This window comes from Ascidia mentula, chromosome 7 (genome assembly GCF_947561715.1).
Source record: "Ascidia mentula chromosome 7, kaAscMent1.1, whole genome shotgun sequence".
NCBI lineage: Eukaryota > Metazoa > Chordata > Ascidiacea > Phlebobranchia > Ascidiidae > Ascidia > Ascidia mentula.
The window spans coordinates 9000081-9020394 of NC_138572.1; the positions used below are offsets into that span (position 1 = coordinate 9000081).

Consider the following 20314-nt stretch of genomic DNA (forward strand, 5'->3'; position numbering starts at 1 on the left):
ACTCTCAGCTTTGCCCTATCAATTGTCGTTGGAGTTTGTGGGGTGAATACGGGACATGTTCTGTCTCTTGCGGAGGTGGAACACACGTTAGATCAAGAAATATCGATGTAAGTTCCAGGCATGGGGGTTTAGCTTGTTCGGGGCATCAACGTCTTCAAGTACTTGTAACTCTCAGCCTTGCCCTATAGATTGTCGTTGGAGTTTGTGGGGTGAATACGGGACATGTTCTGTCTCTTGCGGAGGTGGAACACAGGTTAGATCAAGAAATATCTCTGTAAGTTCTAGGCATGGAGGTTTAGCTTGTTCGGGGCCATCAACGTCTTCAAGTAGATGCAATTCTCAGCTTTGCCCTATCAATTGTCGTTGGAGTTTGTGGGGTGAATACGGGACATGTTCTGTCTCTTGCGGAGGGGGGACACACGTTAGATCAAGAAATATCGATGTAAGTTCCAGGCATGGGGGTTTAGCTTGTTCGGGGCCATCGAAGTCTTCAAGTAGATGCAACTCTCAGCCTTGCCCTATCAATTGTCGTTGGAGTTTGTGGGGTGAATACGGGACATGTTCTGTCTCTTGCGGAGGGGGAACGCAGATTAGATCAAGAAAGATCGCTGAAAGTTCCAGGCATGGGGGTTTAGCTTGTTTCGGGCCATCAACGTCTTCAAGTGGATGTAACTCTCAGCCTTGCCCTATCAATTGTCGTTGGAGTTTGTGGGGTGAATACGGGACATGTTCTGTCTCCTGCGGAGGGGGAACGCAGATTAGATCAAGAAAGATCGCTGAAAGTTCCAGGCATGGGGGTTTAGCTTGTTTCGGGCCATCAACGTCTTCAAGTGTATGTAACTCTCAGCCTTGCCCTATCAATTGTCGTTGGAGTTTGTGGGGTGAATACGGGACATGTTCTGTCTCTTGCGGAGGGGGGACACACGTTAGATCAAGAAATATCCCTGAAAGTTCCAGGCATGGGGGTTTAGCTTGTTTCGGGCCATCAACGTCTTCAAGTGGATGTAACTCTCAGCCTTGCCCTATCAATTGTCGTTGGAGTTTGTGGGGTGAATACGGGACATGTTCTGTCTCTTGCGGAGGGGGGACACACGTTAGATCAAGAAATATCGATGTAAGTTCCAGACATGGGGGTTTAGCTTGTTCGGGGCCATCAACGTCTTCAAGTACTTGTAACTCTCAGCCTTGCCCTATCAATTGTCGTTGGAGTTTGTGGGGTAAATACGGGACATGTTCTGTCTCTTGCGGAGGGGGGACACACGTTAGATCAAGAAATATCGATGTAAGTTCCAGACATGGGGGTTTAGCTTGTTCGGGGCCATCAACGTCTTCAAGTACTTGTAACTCTCAGCCTTGCCCTATAGATTGTCGTTGGAGTTTGTGGGGTGAATACGGGACATGTTCTGTCTCTTGCGGAGGGGGGACACACGTTAGATCAAGAAATATCGATGTAAGTTCCAGACATGGGGGTTTAGCTTGTTCGGGGCCATCAACGTCTTCAAGTACTTGTAACTCTCAGCCTTGCCCTATAGATTGTCGTTGGAGTTTGTGGGGTGAATACGGGACATGTTCTGTCTCTTGCGGAGGGGGGACACACGTTAGATCAAGAAATATCGATGTAAGTTCCAGACATGGGGGTTTAGCTTGTTCGGGGCCATCAACGTCTTCAAGTACTTGTAACTCTCAGCCTTGCCCTATAGATTGTCGTTGGAGTTTGTGGGGTGAATACGGGACATGTTCTGTCTCTTGCGGAGGGGGGACACACGTTAGATCAAGAAATATCGATGTAAGTTCCAGACATGGGGGTTTAGCTTGTTCGGGGCCATCAACGTCTTCAAGTACTTGTAACTCTCAGCCTTGTCCTATAGATTGTCGTTGGAGTTTGTGGGGTGAATACGGGACATGTTCTGTCTCTTGCGGAGGGGGGACACACGTTAGATCAAGAAATATCGATGTAAGTTCCAGACATGGGGGTTTAGCTTGTTCAGGGCCATCAACGTCTTCAAGTACTTGTAACTCTCAGCCTTGCCCTATAGATTGTCGTTGGAGTTCATGGGGTGAATACGGGACATGTTCTGTCTCTTGCGGAGGGGGGACACACGTTAGATCAAGAAATATCGATGTAAGTTCCAGGCATGGAGGTTTAGCTTGTTCGGGGCCATCGAAGTCTTCAAGTAGATGCAACTCTCAGCTTTGCCCTATCAATTGTCGTTGGAGTTTGTGGGGTGAATACGGGACATGTTCTGTCTCTTGCGGAGGTGGAACACACGTTTGATCAAGAAATATCGATGTAAGTTCCAGGCATGGGGGTTTAGCTTGTTCGGGGCATCAACGTCTTCAAGTACTTGTAACTCTCAGCCTTGCCCTATAGATTGTCGTTGGAGTTTGTGGGGTGAATACGGGACATGTTCTGTCTCTTGCGGAGGTGGAACACAGGTTAGATCAAGAAATATCTCTGTAAGTTCTAGGCATGGAGGTTTAGCTTGTTCGGGGCCATCAACGTCTTCAAGTAGATGCAATTCTCAGCTTTGCCCTATCAATTGTCGTTGGAGTTTGTGGGGTGAATACGGGACATGTTCTGTCTCTTGCGGAGGGGGGACACACGTTAGATCAAGAAATATCGATGTAAGTTCCAGGCATGGGGGTTTAGCTTGTTCGGGGCCATCGAAGTCTTCAAGTAGATGCAACTCTCAGCCTTGCCCTATCAATTGTCGTTGGAGTTTGTGGGGTGAATACGGGACATGTTCTGTCTCTTGCGGAGGGGGAACGCAGATTAGATCAAGAAAGATCGCTGAAAGTTCCAGGCATGGGGGTTTAGCTTGTTTCGGGCCATCAACGTCTTCAAGTGGATGTAACTCTCAGCCTTGCCCTATCAATTGTCGTTGGAGTTTGTGGGGTGAATACGGGACATGTTCTGTCTCCTGCGGAGGGGGAACGCAGATTAGATCAAGAAAGATCGCTGAAAGTTCCAGGCATGGGGGTTTAGCTTGTTTCGGGCCATCAACGTCTTCAAGTGGATGTAACTCTCAGCCTTGCCCTATCAATTGTCGTTGGAGTTTGTGGGGTGAATACGGGACATGTTCTGTCTCTTGCGGAGGGGGGACACACGTTAGATCAAGAAATATCCCTGAAAGTTCCAGGCATGGGGGTTTAGCTTGTTTCGGGCCATCAACGTCTTCAAGTGGATGTAACTCTCAGCCTTGCCCTATCAATTGTCGTTGGAGTTTGTGGGGTGAATACGGGACATGTTCTGTCTCTTGCGGAGGGGGGACACACGTTAGATCAAGAAATATCGATGTAAGTTCCAGGCATGGGGGTTTAGCTTGTTCGGGGCCATCAACGTCTTCAAGTGGATGTAACTCTCAGCCTTGCCCTATCAATTGTCGTTGGAGTTCATGGGGTGAATACGGGACATGTTCTGTCTCCTGCGGAGGGGGAACACAGATTAGATCAAGAAATATCGATGTAAGTTCCAGACATGGGGGTTTAGCTTGTTCGGGGCCATCAACGTCTTCAAGTACTTGTAACTCTCAGCCTTGTCCTATAGATTGTCGTTGGAGTTTGTGGGGTGAATACGGGACATGTTCTGTCTCTTGCGGAGGTGGAACACAGGTTAGATCAAGAAATATCTCTGTAAGTTCCAGGCATGGAGGTTTAGCTTGTTCGGGTCCATCAACGTCTTCAAGTAGATGCAATTCTCAGCCTTGTCCTGTTGATTGTCGTTGGAGTTTGTGGGGTGAATACGGGACATGTTCTGTCTCTTGCGGAGGTGGAACACAGGTTAGATCAAGAAATATCTCTGTAAGTTCCAGGCATGGAGGTTTAGCTTGTTCGGGGCCATCAACGTCTTCAAGTAGATGCAACTCTCAGCTTTGCCCTATCAATTGTCGTTGGAGTTTGTGGGGTGAATACGGGACATGTTCTGTCTCTTGCGGAGGGGGGACACACGTTAGATCAAGAAATATCGATGTAAGTTCCAGACATGGTGGTTTAGCTTGTTCGGGGCCATCGAAGTCTTCAAGTAGATGCAATTCTCAGCCTTGCCCTATCAATTGTCGTTGGAGTTTGTGGGGTGAATACGGGACATGTTCTGTCTCTTGCGGAGGGGGGACACACGTTAGATCAAGAAATATCTCTGTAAGTTCCAGGCATGGAGGTTTAGCTTGTTCGGGGCCATCAACGTCTTCAAGTAGATGCAACTCTCAGCTTTGCCCTATCAATTGTCGTTGGAGTTTGTGGGGTGAATACGGGACATGTTCTGTCTCTTGCGGAGGTGGAACACAGGTTAGATCAAGAAATATCTCTGTAAGTTCCAGGCATGGAGGTTTAGCTTGTTCGGGGCCATCAACGTCTTCAAGTAGATGCAACTCTCAGCTTTGCCCTATCAATTGTCGTTGGAGTTTGTGGGGTGAATACGGGACATGTTCTGTCTCTTGCGGAGGGGGAACACAGGTTAGATCAAGAAATATCTCTGTAAGTTCCAGGCATGGAGGTTTAGCTTGTTCGGGGCCATCAACGTCTTCAAGTGGATGTAACTCTCAGCCTTGCCCTATAGATTGTCGTTGGAGTTCATGGGGTGAATACGGGACATGTTCTGTCACTTGCGGAGGGGGAACACAGGTTAGATCAAGAAATATCTCTGTAAGTTCCAGGCATGGAGGTTTAGCTTGTTCGGGGCCATCAACGTCTTCAAGTAGATGCAACTCTCAGCTTTGCCCTATCAATTGTCGTTGGAGTTTGTGGGGTGAATACGGGACATGTTCTGTCTCTTGCGGAGGGGGAACACAGGTTAGATCAAGAAATATCTCTGTAAGTTCCAGGCATGGAGGTTTAGCTTGTTCGGGGCCATCGAAGTCTTCAAGTAGATGTAACTCTCAGCTTTGCCCTATCAATTGTCGTTGGAGTTTGTGGGGTGAATACGGGACATGTTCTGTCTCTTGCGGAGGGGGAACACAGGTTAGATCAAGAAATATCTCTGTAAGTTCCAGGCATGGAGGTTTAGCTTGTTCCGGCTTGTCGATGTCCATAAGAAGTTGCAACACCCACCCATGTCCAATGCATTGCATCTGGGGAGCGTGGAGCGAATTTGGAAAATGTTCTGTGAGTTGTGGTGGCGGAAATATGATGAAAACAAGATCGGTGCAAGTAAAGGAACAACTTGGTGGCACAAAATGTGCGGGCGAAACATTCTTTAACCAATCCTGCAACACTCGGCCTTGCCCTGTTGATTGTTTATGGGGAGAATGGAGCAATTACGATAAATGCTCTGTAAGTTGTGGTGGGGGAACTCAAACAAAACTTAGGAAAATCGCTCGTTACGTAAGGCATGGAGGTTTAAATTGCACAGGACCAACCGAGCAGTCGCAGAGATGCAACACCCAATGTTGTCCGGTTAACTGCCAGTGGGGACAGTGGAGTAAATTTAAGGATTGTTCCATTGAATGTGGTAACGGCACACAATATCGCAATCGACAGGTTGTGGTTGCATCTGACTGCGGTGGTCAAGGATGTTTGGGCGAAGATACCTCGTCACAATTCTGTAACACTCACTGCTGTCCCATCGACTGCCAGTGGGTAGAGTGGAGTGATTTCGGCGAGTGTTCTGTCCCATGCGGTGGAGGCCAAAAACACCGTCAACGCCAAGTTTCTGTGGAGCTAGCGTGTGGCGGACGATCCTGCAATGGTTTAGGTATTGATTCAACACCGTGTAACACACACCCATGTCCTGTGGATTGTGTCTGGGGTAACTGGGGTGTGTGGGGCAACTGCAATGTTACCCGCAGTGGTGGATCCAGGTTCAGATCAAGAAAAATTGACGTGGAAGCTCAGCATGGGGGATTCGAATGCGAAGGCCAATCATATGAGTCAGAGTAAGTGTTTATTGAATAGAAATGCATGGTGTTTGGTACTTGTCATGAGTGGGAATGTGGCGATTTTGTGTTGGCACCAGATATCACTCAGCTTCCCATTTGTTAGATTCCCTGTTCCTAATTTGCTAAAAATTTACTGCTCATTACTTCTATAACAATAAACAATTATTTGCAGAATCTGTAATCAAAATTGTTGCCCAGTCAAATGTGTCTGGAACAATTGGAGTGTTTGGACGCTCTGCTCCAAAACGTGCCAGAATGGTTGGTAGTTATTTGGTATGTTTTCTGGCATAGATTGAAAAAAAAACGTAACAAAATTGTTTATTTGAAGGAACGCAATCAAGGTTGAGAAGTGTCAGTGTGACGCAAACATGCGGTGGTTCCCCTTGCAATGGCAGCTTCATGGAAGAGAGAACGTGCAATGATGTTTGTTGTCCTGAAGATTGTGTGTGGGGCCAGTGGTCAGCTTGGGGAGAGTTAGTATTTATTTTGGCTCTTGTACCTATCTAAATGTTACCGTAATGATTCGTTTTCTCTGAAGGCAATTTTCTGGAAAACAATTACTATCAAAGTTTGACACTGCATTGCTTCATAGGATGTATAAATTAGTGATAATCAAGTTTATATGATGCTAAAAATTGGTTGATAATTTGTCCAGATGCAACAAAACTTGCGGCACAGGCTCTAAGGTACGGGAAAGAAATATTCACTTGAATAAGACCTGCAACGGGGCGGAATGCGTTGGTGATCACAGGGATGAACAAAAATGCAACTCTCAGTGTTGTTCTGGTATGTTGTCCCAGAATAGCTGAATAGCAGTTCAGAAATTCGTGTCAAAATCTTGAAATCGAAACCCAAATTACACTCTGTCTACAAAGAATCAGCAGGACAAATTTTTGTTTAGTAAGCTGCACTGTATCGGATTGGGAAAACTGGGGCGTTTGTCCACAAACATGCGGTGTGACGAACAATAAAGTCAGGAACAGATCAGTGATCACTAATAACACGTGCGGAGGGGAGGAGTGCCCGACCCTGCAGGAAGTTGAGAGTTGTGAAGTGGTTTGTTACAATGGAGCAACTGCGACTGCTTCAGGTTGTTTATGTCAACCAGGGTGGAGCGGTCTGTGTTGCGATCAAGGTATTTTGTTTAATTATGTGGTTTGTTATATCTGCAATAGAAAAGTGGCAATGAATTTTTTTGTGATGTAATGAGTAATCTGCAGCTTCGAAAGCTTTTAAAAGTGTTACAAAACTCTTTTGGAATTTTGAAAGAACAGCACAGTAAATGAGTAATCTGCAGCAATGTTAGTAATTACGTGGCTGTCTGCATTTCCAGACGTTGACGAGTGCACGCAACAAGGAAGTAGTTCATGCCCCTTGAATTCAGTCTGCGTCAACACAGAAGGAAGTTATCGATGTGAGTGCGTCTCAGGCTACCAGAAAAACAGCAACATGGAATGTGAAAGTAGGTTTTTGGCTTGTGTTGCATTTTATTGTGAAAAACTCCGAAACTTTTTGAAAAAACATGTTTACTTCTAAATTGGTTATTTAGTGTTTAGGCATTCATTACGCGGTTTGTTCTTAGCGTCCAACAAAAGTTTTGAATAACAACAAATTTTAAACCTTCTGTTGCAGATGTTGATGATTGCATTAGCGAGATTTCGAATTGCCACCAACACGGTCGATGCGTTGACACTGAGGGAAGTTTTTTTTGCATGTGCGAGCATGGATTTTCGGGAAATGGAATAGTCTGCTTAGGTATGCCACTAGTCTTTTTTTATTCATTTAAACAAAATCGGCTGCAGAATCCTTACACTATTAACAGTAATTTTGATTAGACGACAAAACAAGAACAAGCATTCATGATATTAGATTTTTTTTAATTTTAGGTCAACATAGTTAATGATACAATTTTGGAATTATGTATTTTATTCGGGCAGATATTAACGAGTGTGAAGCAAACACTGCTCCCTGCCCAGACAACACCATATGTGTCAACACTAAAGGAAATTATTCATGTCCTTGTCTAACTGGCTTCGTGTCTCAATTTGGGCTATGTTCTGGTTCGTACTGACAAAATAGTGATCGTTATTCGATAGTTAATGTTAGGTTTGAAAACACAGTTCACATTTTTCAATTAAGCATTCAACAATTTTGGACACTGTTTTGTGAGCCCACGCAATGTAATAGCTGAAATTGCTAAGTTAAGCGGTTGTAAAGCGGGCGACTTTAGCATGGAAAAAGTATGCATTATTTCAGAAATTGCTTGTTATATTTTGTTGAACAGATGTTAACGAGTGCCAGCAAGGGAATGCCGGGTGCGCTGTCAACGCAAATTGCGAAAACACGTTCGGTTCGTACAAATGCTTCTGCAATGAAGGAATGTCCGGGGACGGAAGGACTTGTGTTGGTAAGAATTAAACTTGCTTATGTTTGCTTGTTCGGCAACTGGTGATTTGAAACGAAACATTCAACTGATTATGAAAAGAATGCGATCATATAAAAAATAACTACCTATATCACCTTTTTGATAAAGTAGGTCAGTCCTCACCAATATCAACCAACACAAAAAATTAAACATCTGCTTTAAAACACACGTTATCCTTGAGTTTAGTTTGCGTTTCATTCATCAAAAATATCACGTTTTATTGGGGATTTCCGTAACAATTTAATAGTAATGATGTAAATACAGTACAGTTAGGGCTTGTCACACCTATGCCACCATCCATTTTCAAAATGGTTTATTAAGGTTTTATTCTTTGATTTCAGTTATGATTTAATAAAACACTTTTGCCTTGAAGACATCGACGAATGTAGCGACCCACAGAAGAAACCTTGCACCGGTGACTACATGGAATGTCAAAACACAGTGGGTAGTTTTCAATGTACATGTCCTTCCTACATGGGCCTCCAAGATGGAAACTGCGTTGGTAAAAACTACTTTGCAAATTTTTATTTGAATGTAAAAGAGGGTGTATTGAGCGTACAACCAAAGCTATCAACAACCTTTTGTGCAATAGTGTAGATTGATTTACAAATACAAATCAAGCAGCATTGATGAATAATTGATCTAATCTAATAATCTAATCTAATTACCCCTACTGGCATGTGACAAACTTTCGGTTTAGAACTTCCGCCAAACTTTGTTTCGAGGAAAAAGAAAGAACCGTCAGCGTCAGGCGGAACCATAATTATAAAGTTGACGCTTTACGTGCTTTCGGGAATCGTGGTGATCCTACTGCTCGTATTTGTTGCAGTGCAGGTAAATTACATCTTTATAATGTATTCCAGTACGTTTTTTATGCCAACTGTTGTAACTGTGTAATCCATGCTCATGTTGTGCTTTTTAACCAATTTATTGTATAAGGTGTACAAAGGAGTGGCAAATTCAGAGACCGAAATATTGACAAATCCGTCTCACTGTGAACACAACGCAATAAAACTGGACGAAATTAATGACGAAGATCTTTAACATCTGAATGTGACACTTTTGACATTGAAATATGTCCTCACATGTGTTGTTTACAAATAAAGCTTTGGAATATTTTTCGCATATTTGATCATTTTATGACACTATTCTTTTGAAATTAAAAGAAAACAAGTCGTTCATTACAAAACATGAGTCACCTTCCTTTAAATCAGGACGTTTTCTGATGTTTCGCAACATGTTTAATAAACAAACTGACAAAGAATTTTACAACAGTATTCGTATATTTTCCACGAAAGATTTTTTGCCAGCGCAATTCCTAACATCGTCTCTCAAATCTTCAACATCGATAAAGCAACATATCGAATATCGTTCGTCATATCGACAATCGTACGATTTCAGTACAGAATTTTATAAAGCAACTAATAACGTTTATTTAAAGAAATCAATGTCGTGATTTCGCCTTTTGATAGTTTGCACAAAACCTGTTGTTGTTGAATTCTTTTTCATCATGATTCTGCAGCTAAACCACACTAGGAAACCGTTTACCTAAGAAAAAATGTAATACTTTTTGTGCAAGTGCAAATTTACAGACGAATTCCCAGAGTTCGCTAACTAGCCTTGTTGACTTGTGATGCAAACAGATGACCACTGTTTCGACTTAAGTCTCAGTGGTCACCGTCTTGCTTAGTTTCGTGGTGTTCCAATTTTAGGCCTATACACTCTGACAGTGAAGGATTGACCACAGCAAATTACCAAGTCGAAAGAACTTTTGTGTCCTGTTTAGAACGGTTTAGCGTATGACATCTAGAGCTACGACGAAGTGTTCTTCACTTTTTTGTTAAAGAGTGTAATGAAAGGTGTTTAAGATAGTATGGAATATAACCTACAGAATCCCAGAAGAAACCCGCATGAATTTATATGCAAGATCAAGAAATGCATCGTGATTTAAAATAATTAACCTACAAAGGAAGAATTTAAATTTGTCGGAAGGTGTCGTTGCAGAGCAATATAGTTCCCGCTGTGTAAGGGTGATATTAGATTTTTCCGCTTAAAAGTTAAAGCTAAACACTCATTTAGAAGGCTACGTGTACATATCCTCGTGCAGTCGGTATATTTTTGACAATACGTCGATTATTTCAAGGAGGATGTTCATGTTTTGTAATGAACGCCTTGTTTTCCCACATTACAGCTTTCAGTAAATGTCGATAAGGAACTGATTGATTAAAAAATAGTGTCAAAAATGACGAAATAGGCAAAAAAAATTCCAGTTTAAGAACTCATTTTCGAACTCATACTGGAGAAAAGCCGTTTAAATGTGAAATATGTGATCAATCTTTTTCTGTATAAGGCAGTCTGAGAACACATTTTCGTCTGAGAACACAACTCATACTGGAGAAAAGCCGTTTAAATGTGATATATGTGATACATTTTTTTCTGATAATTGCAACCTAAGAAAGCACTTTCGAACTCATACTGGAGAAAAAACGTTCAAATGTGACATATGTAATAAATCTTTTTCTGAAAAACACAATTTCAGAACGCACTTTCGAATTCATACTGGAGAAAAACCGTTCAAATGTGATATATGTGAAAAAACATTTCGACAGAAAAACCAGAGAAATGTTCACCTTCAAACTCATACTCATAGGGAGAAATCATTAAAAAGCTTGCAACATATGTAATGGACTTTTTCTGCAAGGAATGCGTCGTGAACATTTACCGTCGGATCCACACTGGAGAAACATCGTGAAGATGTAGTTGAACCTTTTCAACACAACCTCTAGATTTGCACCGTCTAACTTGCTCTTGACAAAAGAAAAAACCCAGCGGATTGCAACATGCCAGATAAAGATTTCAAGGAACTTAAACAACACAAAATATCGTATACTGATAATATATGTCTCATGCAATCTGTTTTTGAAAATCGTTGGTTGATGCTATGTGGATTGATAATTATATTTTAATCTATGTCAAATAGTCATGACATTACGTCACCGGGAACAACTGTGCCAACGCGAGCGTAAACACAGTGTATGTGTCTTCAAATGCTGTTGAAATTTTTCGCGGAACTTTGTCATTTCCTTTCTTACTTTTAAATGTTTTTTTCCCAGTTCTGTGCCTGGTATTCTGTATGGTTGCCTCGTGAACTACTATGTAACAAGAGATAAGTTATCGAGGCCTGTCTTGTGCCCCGTCAAACGGAACTTAGTAAGAATAAAATTGTAGGTATTATTTGGAAGAATCATTCATAATCGAATAGGATCAGACTATATGACCAAAAATATAGCTATGCAGAAAGTGAAGTGCCACATACTTTGCCGATCGTTGTATGCTACATGTTTTACAACTTTAATATCAGAGATAAGATAGCCTTAATCTTCTTTCAAATTTTTCTATTAAGCACGTATCAACTAGTACGACTAATTTCAACTTGTTGTTAGTAAATTCATTCAGAATGCTGATAAATTATCTCTAATATTAAACCCACTTTGTATGTGCCTACGAGAATTACACTACTTTATATAGAAATAATGGGTACGGTTTTTATTTCAAACAATTCATCAAGCCCTGGGTTTCTAACCAGCGTGAATTTGGTTTTCAAAACGTTTGCAAATTAGTTAGGGGCCATTTAATTGTAGCTTTTTGACATTTCATCCGTATATTAAGCAAACGCCCAAGGTGCTGGCATTAGTGGAGCGGTATGTATGTGTTTCAAGACACGTTGCAGCGCACTCTCTAATGTGGTTTATAAATTTAGCCAATTGAAAAGTCCTGCACTGAATTGTTAATACAATAAATCCACAGCAAAATGACCGTCACAATTGAACGATAAAAATTTGAGGAAAAAGTTGATAAGATTTATAGCAAAATGAGTGATAAACTGTTATTTAATTTTCAACTTTGCACTGAAATGCAATGGGTTCAAATAAACCAAGCTCGAATATGATTTGTGTCGTGTTGTTTCATCAAAATCAGTTTCAGATCAGCAAAAAACACGTCACAAGACTCGACTTGTAATGACCGCCGATTTCCGTATTCGTTAATACGATTGTATGATTTTCAGCCTCTGGCGCTAGAAGAATTGTGTAAATAATCGCCAATATTACTCAGAGGAAATATTGAATACTTCTGGAACGTCGGACGGAACGAAGGATGCAGACAGAGGCTTTCCTGTAGTAGTCCCACAGCCTTCTGGCATCCGGTTCAACGACTGACCCTTTTCATTGCAACTTGTTAAACACGTGTGACCTGTTCACATTCACTCTGCCACCCAACTAGTCTCTGCCACTTAACTTACTGCCTATAGCACAGCAGTTACTCGCTCAGTCAGTCTAGTATTTATCATTATCTCACAAAAGCACGTTTTATGGTAACTAACTTGCTACAATTCAGTCACATGTTTTCATTCTTAAACATTAACTCGAAGTCATTTACGCGCTTTGACAATTTAACAAACGCTAATTGATACTGAAACGTGTTCTTCAACTGATGAATAACTCTGCTCGCGGATTCAAAACCAGTAGTCGTAGGTAAAGAACACACACAACAGACTTAGTTTCAAACATTTGGAGGCTGCAGAACTGGTAGATGGAATTGAATAGTAATTTTTGAGAACTCTAATCGTTAAAAATAAAGGAAAATGCACAATTCTTGAAAAATTATTTCACTTTCAGGTTATATAGGGGAGACCGGGGATACCTCGGACACGGGGATACCTCGGACCAGGTATTTTACGTCACAATTAGGTATTGTTAAGACACTTTTACAAAAGCCTTATGTCTCCATCAAACGTTAACAGGAACTTTGGAATTAAATCATGTCTGCAGAATGAATATCGTGTACGGTGAAGAGAATGCGATGCGATTTTAACGTGAGTCAAAACAGGTTAAATTTTTTTTATGTTTCGAATTTTTGATCACACCGAGATTCGAATCCAGATGGCTCGGGGTTTCTTAAATGATGTTGCCAATTGCTCATATTTTTTTTTACCGCACCGATGTTTGAGCCTAGGATATCCTGGCCACGAATCCCGATCAGGTTTTCTTCTTGGTGTATGGGTCAGGCACATGGCCAATGCTGCCAATCACCCGCCCCAATTGCTCATCGACCATTAACTCATAACTAAAACAGCTCAACAGCGCCCACGTCCGGGTATTAGATTTTGTGTTTTCATTCGCTGAACGTGTTATGGAGCATCTAAGATGTTCTGCACACGTAAATTTGTACGTGAAGAACGAATTCGAATTCGCTTCGCCCAATCGCTCCTCCCTTTTCATGTGCAAGAGGAGCGCTGGCGCACTCAATTGTTCTCGCGTTTAAACGGTTCAAATGAGGTGTATTGAATTCGAATCGCTTTCAAACTACTTCGCTTTTTAACAAATGCAACCGGTTTTTAGGTTGTTAACTTTGTCACATTGCATCAGATAAATGATAAACATTGAAAGACAAGATGTGCTTGAAATTGCTTTTATAATTGTTTTTTTACGCCCTATGGCTTGTACAAGTTTTTCTTAGCACTTCTATGTTGGTTTGTTTTCCGAGGGTTGCGCTTAGTTTTGTTCCCAATGGTTGACGGCGACTGTGCTGTAGTCACCACAAATTGGATGTCTTGCTTGACTGCTCGCATACAAGATCATTGTAGGACCTATTATGTGGAAACAGTGGACCTTTCTATGGCTCACCATTGAAAACATATTGGTTACATAGCTTTAATGCCAATCGTTGAGGTGTTGGTCGTATAGCATCTTGACCGAGGAAATCCAGCTGCGCAATGTACGAGCGGAATGTGATCTTGAATGTGGTTTTGTTCAGTCGCCCATGTCATGCAGTCAAGCGTATCCTTAATTTCGACAGAGCTGGTTTGCGCGAAAGGGAAGTAGGTGTGGGGACGGAAAAAGAAATACCTACTAGTTTTTCATTGCTGTATTTCAGTAGTGAGCTGACAGGGTTGCAAAATATACTGCAAATTTGTTGTGATTATTGTATGATGTCGTTGTGCTACTTTTTGCCACCAACACTGGTTACAGCTGTAATTTTGATTGACATAAGACTCAATTAGCGGTACAATTCGCGTTTTGTGTTTATTGTTACAACTTATATACAGTTTATAGCAGTGGTGGAATTTAAATATTGAAGAACTTTGCTGGAGGTCAAGCATAGATGATTTGCATGTTTATTATAAATGACATTTTCAGGTTTCACTGTCATTGCATCCATGCTAAGTGGAAGCGCTTTTTTTGACGGGTTTAAATCGACATCGAAAAAATCATCAGTTTATTATATTATCATGGACACGTAGGGCCACTGTGCTCTGTCGACTAAAGTTGAAAATTTTGCACAACGGCAAATCGCTTGCTGGCAAAAAAACTCTAGCTTGGGATACCCATGTTTATGTGATATGTCAAAAACTTTTATTTAACCCTTCATGTTATTAGTTATAGGAGCTTTATTTTGTGAAGTGATCTCATGTTCCGAAGCGTACAGCAAGCGCTTCCAAGTGCGCCTTGTGGTAAGTAACTGTATGCAAATGTAGTATTAAACATTATCTACCCTAGCATATGTTGATGTATAATGACTTTCTTCTTAATAACTACACTAAATAAAATTTTTAAACTAGTCTGGTCGTATTTAAGCGGTTACAATAACAACGAAGAAAGAAGTAAACAAGGAATATGTGCACGTGATTGACCAAAATAAAATCGAAAAAGTGTTTGGAAGAAACGATGTTCGAAACTCCCCTGTTGCAATCTACTCAATTGCAGGATGCTTAAGAAAGGGAAAGTCCTTTTTTATGAACTTGGTATCAAGATACTTGGACTTTCTTGTGAAAAGCCAGGTTAGTTCATATGCCAACATATTTTATCAAACAGGACATCACCGTCAAATGCATTTAAAGAAAGTTTGTGCATTATATTTCCGAAAATGTTTTGTACATTTATTTTGTTAAATTTGCCTCAGTTTCCTTTAAACTTGAACCTCTGATACAGGAAGACGAGTGGACAAAGGAGAAAAATGCCGAACTAAACAAGAATTTTGAATGGCGCCCGGGAACTGAGTCTCACACTGAAGGAATATTGGTTTGGAGTGAACCGTTTTGGCTAAAAAGTAACGAAAACCCAAAGGTTTGCAGCTGAATTGAATTTATTTTATTAATCTGTTCTTCTGGCACAATTAAACGTAACTTTTATTGACCGACGTTTTACTTGCTATACAGCTAGGCTTCCTCAGGGTAATAAATATAAACGATTTTCAATAGCTTCGCTTTGTGGGTCTGATAGGCTAAAGTTCCTTCTTTAGTGGGGTAGTTACCAATAATATAAACAACAACAGCATTACACAATCACGTGAAAAAATACTGCGGTAATATGTATGTTTTTGGATCTACAGATAGCTGTGTTTCTCATGGATACACAAGGTGTCTTTGACGGAAAAAATTCGGAGTTTTCCGATTCTGTGGTCTTCTGTTTAAGTACTTTTTTAAGTTCATGCCAGATTTACAATGTAATGAGCATGATAGATTCATCACATTTGAATAAACTGAAGGTCGGTTTTTACATATACAGATAATATCCTTAACTAACTTTCACTTTTTGATCCAATATTTGTATTCAGACGTTTTCAGATTGTGGAAGTCATGTGTTTGGTGCAAACCTCTGTGAAAGTTACCAAGTAAGATGGTTGCTTTTAAAGTAATATTTTGCGACGAATCTTGCCTTTAACGCACCAAAAACATTAACAATGCATTGTTAAAATTGGTAGACGTTGCTCTTTCTTGTGAGGGATTGGCAAAACGCAGATTATGAACTCGGTTTTGAAGGTGGTAAACTCCATCTAAAGGAAGCAATGCAACAACATGAAGAAAAGTCTGCAGAGTACCAATCGTTATGCAGAAATATAAAAACATCTTTCAAAGAAGTAAATTGCGCTTTGCTTCCGCAACCTGGAGATAAAATAACATGGAGAAAAAAAACCAACACTAAAGCTTGTATAAAAGGTATGTTTTGTTATTCTTATGCATTTTTATTACAACCAAATTCACAAGCTGAAAAACAAAGCACTGTATTTTATTTGCTGTATATTTGTTACAACTTATCTATTTCTGTCTTTCTGTAACACTTATGTCTAGAAACGGCAGTTACCTCACATCAATTACAGTTTTGGTTTGAAACTATTTTAAAATATCTTTAAACACAGATATTAATTCAATGTTTTTGGAAGCAACTGATGATGTACTAAAAAAAATGTTTAAGGAAATCGAGGTAAAGAAACTTAATGATACGACGCTCAAAGGAGAGGATATTATCAATATGGCAATAGCAATTTCTGAAAAAATTGAAAAAAACCTATTGGATCCAAAGGGAATCTTTCAGGTTTTTTGTGTGTTATTATTACAAACTATTTCTTTCACTTTTAAGACTATATTCAGGCATTATCAACCACAATTATTGCAAATCTTGTGAAGAGCAGCGAAGATGATTTCTACACAGAAATACAGGTCTGTCCTTGGCGATTAATCATAACTGCTTTAAACTTTCTAGTATATTTGTTTTTCAGGTCGCCTCAGCTGAAAACAAATACATGTCCAAAAAAGTTTTGGAAAATACTCATTCAAAAATTGTTAATAAAGTGATGAGAAAGTTTAACAGCAGACTAAAGCCTGAATTGCAGCACTTTCTTTCCCAAAGTCGACTTGATTTGGAAAAGAGTCTTGAAGAAAGAATCTTTTTTGCAGAAAATCTAAACAATATTTCAAGGGTATATTGGTTGTATACATTTTAAGGTTGTTGGCAATGTAGTATTGTGCTGCATTTATATTTGCAGGAACAATATTTTTGTTTGTCAACTAAAAACCTTGGCATTAGGATGAATAGATAATATCTGGTTCATTCGATTTATTTTTTTATGCACAGGAAGGTGTGTGGGAGCTATACCGTTTGTTGATGGAAGACTGCTTCGATGCATGCCTTGATGAGTATAAGGTTTGTGTGCAAACAGAACAGTACGTTACAAACAGCTTATCGCTAATCGAATGACTTTAGAGAATATACGGAAGACACGTGAAACAATGTCGCTTCTTGTCTGCTGATAGAATAAAGGAAGAGTTTGGTGAAATAAAAAACAACGCAATAAAACTGTTCAAGTACACTGCAGGCGACAAAGTGGTTGACAAAACTTTTGAAACAGAACTGCTGATTAAACTGGAAAAGAAACTTGACCTATTATTAAGGGTATTTGTGGAGGATAATGAACTACAAAAGGTAAAACCAAACAATTTTTTTCTTTATTTAGTTGTTAAAAGGACTTTAGAGCGTAGCCTAATTTTTCAAAAACGATGAAACAAGTTTATTGCAAAAGAAAACAAGTTGAGTCAAACATGAAACACAATAGGGTATGAAACTTGGCGGACTGAGAAATACACACACACACAAACGTTTCATCAATATGTCACAGCAATTTACGAATATTTTATGCCACGTCAAATGCAAGAAACTGTGTATATTGTAGGTAAATACTGCTATCGCTGTTTTGAAGGAATCTGAAAATGTGCTTAAAAATTTTCAAGAAAAGGTAAGAAACATTTTTACATGAAAAGCCAAAGGCCTGCTGCATTTTTTTCTTTTCGCTTACATAGGTCAAAAATAAAGGCATACTTGAGAGAAACGTCCTGAGTATTAAAAATCAAACGGTGGACGATTTTGCTGTTGATCATCTGAGCAAACTTCCAGCAACGTGGCAGGATTATTTCAAACGGAAACTTGATTCTGCAATGGACAACATCGCTAAACACTACTTGGACCAGTCTTTAACCTCCAGTGATCAAAATGTCGATGAATATAAACTGAAAGAATACGTGGGGCATTACATTCCTGTGTTCATTTCTGCAGAAATATAAGCACTTACATGCATTTTTCCTAGACAAAGAATCGTGTTGAATTGGAAAAGGCAATGCAAAGCATTCGTTCTTTGTGCAAGCAAAATATTGGTGATACAACATCGGTAGGTAAACATAAAATAAATCATTTCTGTTCATTTGCCAAACAGATTATTGAAGTATAATTTTTAAGATGTTTCGACTTGAATCCTTGTTTTCCATTTCCGAGAAAAATTTAAATAAATGGAGAAGTTCGCCAAATACCGAGGAAATACTTTCTCTTTGTCCAAAGGAAACAGTGAAAAAGTGGATAGAAACACAACAAAAATATAATGAATTGTACTTGGTGAGAATTAGGTACTGGGTAAATTATTTGTAATTTAATAATTATACGCTTATCTATTTATGCCAGAATTTTCAACGAAAAAGATCATCAGTTCTATTACAACTCCTTTTGAAAAAATGGAATGAAGACATGCAATGGGTGGGAAATATGTTCGTATTTACTTTTCCACTCCTTGTAAATTCCACAAAAATATCTTTTGTTGTCCAAACTTGCGTAAAATAAACATTAATCAAAATTCCTACTCTTTATTAGATGCTTTCTGGTACAAAAATGACCGGTTCCCAGATGAGAAAATGTTATGACGAAGTGGAAAACATAGGCAAGGCTTTCACAGCAAACTTGCCAGCTGATATTAGGAAGGAAGAACATGCAGCTTTAAAATCGGAATTAAAATCTAATTTAGCAAAATGGGAAAATGTGAATTTGTTTCACAAAAAAATCTTTGTCCAAACCCTTCAAGAGGTCCACGTTTTCTTCAGGAATGTTAAATTATGGTTTGAATCCTGGTTTATCCAAGCGGATGTGCAGAAAATGCGCTTCGCCACAAAACCGAAAGAATGGTCGCTCCAGCGAGTAATGGGTTCATGCACACCTGGATATGCCAATTTGAAAACTATTGCTTAAAGGTTTAACTGTACATCTTGATATACATTAGTTTTAACATCGGTAGTTTGACTAATTGATTTGCTAATTGGCATTGAATTGTGTTGCAGCGTTTTGTATAATATATTGTACATAATTTTGTCGTTTATGATTTGCGACCATTTTGCTTATAATTCTCTTTACATTTGATGTGTTTGCATTGTGGCTGTCATAACATGTGCATGTATAAAGTAAGCAATAAATGCAGATCCTAAACCACAAGTGCTTTAATAAAATTAATATAGCTGGCGCTAACTTTAACATTTCACTCGCCGAGCAAGATATGCTTTCAGGCCTTAAAAAAGGAACTGAGCCCACTAGAGGCGCAGAAGGAAGTTGTGGCGACTGTGCCCAGATGTCGTAGGTAAAAATATATATTATGTGATCGACAAGATGCAGTTCATAGGGAAAGATGACGTTAACTTGGTTAAGATTTAGGTGTTTTTTGTGCTTTACTTATGAAATTGGTTTTGTGTCCCGATCAGGTTTTCTTCTTGGTATATGGGACAAACACATGGTCAATGCTGCCAATTGTTCATCGACCATTAACTCATAACTAGAACAGCTCAACAGCGCCCACGTCCGAGTGATTGATTTTGTGTTTTGATTCGCTGAACGTGTTATGGAGCATCTAAGATGTTCTGCACACGTAAGTTTGTACGTGAAGAACGAATTCGAATTCGCTTCGCCCAATCGCTCCTCCCTTTTCATGTGCAAGAGGAGCGCTGGCGCACTCAATTGTTCTCGCGTTTAACCTGTTCAAATGAGGTGTATTGAACTCGAATCGCTTTCAAACCACTTCGCTTTTAAACAAATGCAACCGGTTTTTAGGTTGTTAACTTTGTCACATAGCATCAATAAATGAAAAACATTGAAAGACAAGAAGTGCTTGAAATTGCTTTTATAGTTGTTTTTTTCGCCCTATGGCTGGTACAAGTTTTTCTTAGCACTTCCATGTTGGTTTGTTTTCCGCGGGTTGCGCATAGTTTTGTACCCAATGGTTGACGGCGACTGTGCTGTAGTCACCACAAATTGGATGTCTTGCTTGACTGCTCACATACAAGATCATTGTAGGACCTATTATGTAGAAACAGTGGCCTTGTCTACGGCTCATGATTGAAAACATATTGGTTACATAGCTTTAATGCCAATCG

The 20314-nt window shown here is 39.9% G+C and overlaps 1 protein-coding gene across 1 annotated transcript; it reads left to right on the forward strand.

Annotated features, from left to right (window-relative positions):
- The first annotated feature begins 14293 nt into the window (after positions 1-14293).
- LOC145907976 (uncharacterized) lies at positions 14294-19371 on the forward strand. Its single transcript, XM_082995128.1, has 17 exons — positions 14294-14809; positions 14934-15136; positions 15288-15422; positions 15688-15843; positions 15913-15969; positions 16060-16294; positions 16495-16670; positions 16727-16795; positions 16855-17055; positions 17211-17279; positions 17340-17558; positions 17806-17868; positions 17933-18151; positions 18217-18297; positions 18366-18518; positions 18585-18656; positions 18771-19371. Exons 1-17 carry the CDS (start codon positions 14767-14769, stop codon positions 19140-19142), a joined length of 2523 nt encoding a protein of 840 aa, XP_082851254.1. The 5' UTR covers positions 14294-14766; the 3' UTR covers positions 19143-19371.
- The last annotated feature ends 943 nt before the right edge of the window (positions 19372-20314 follow it).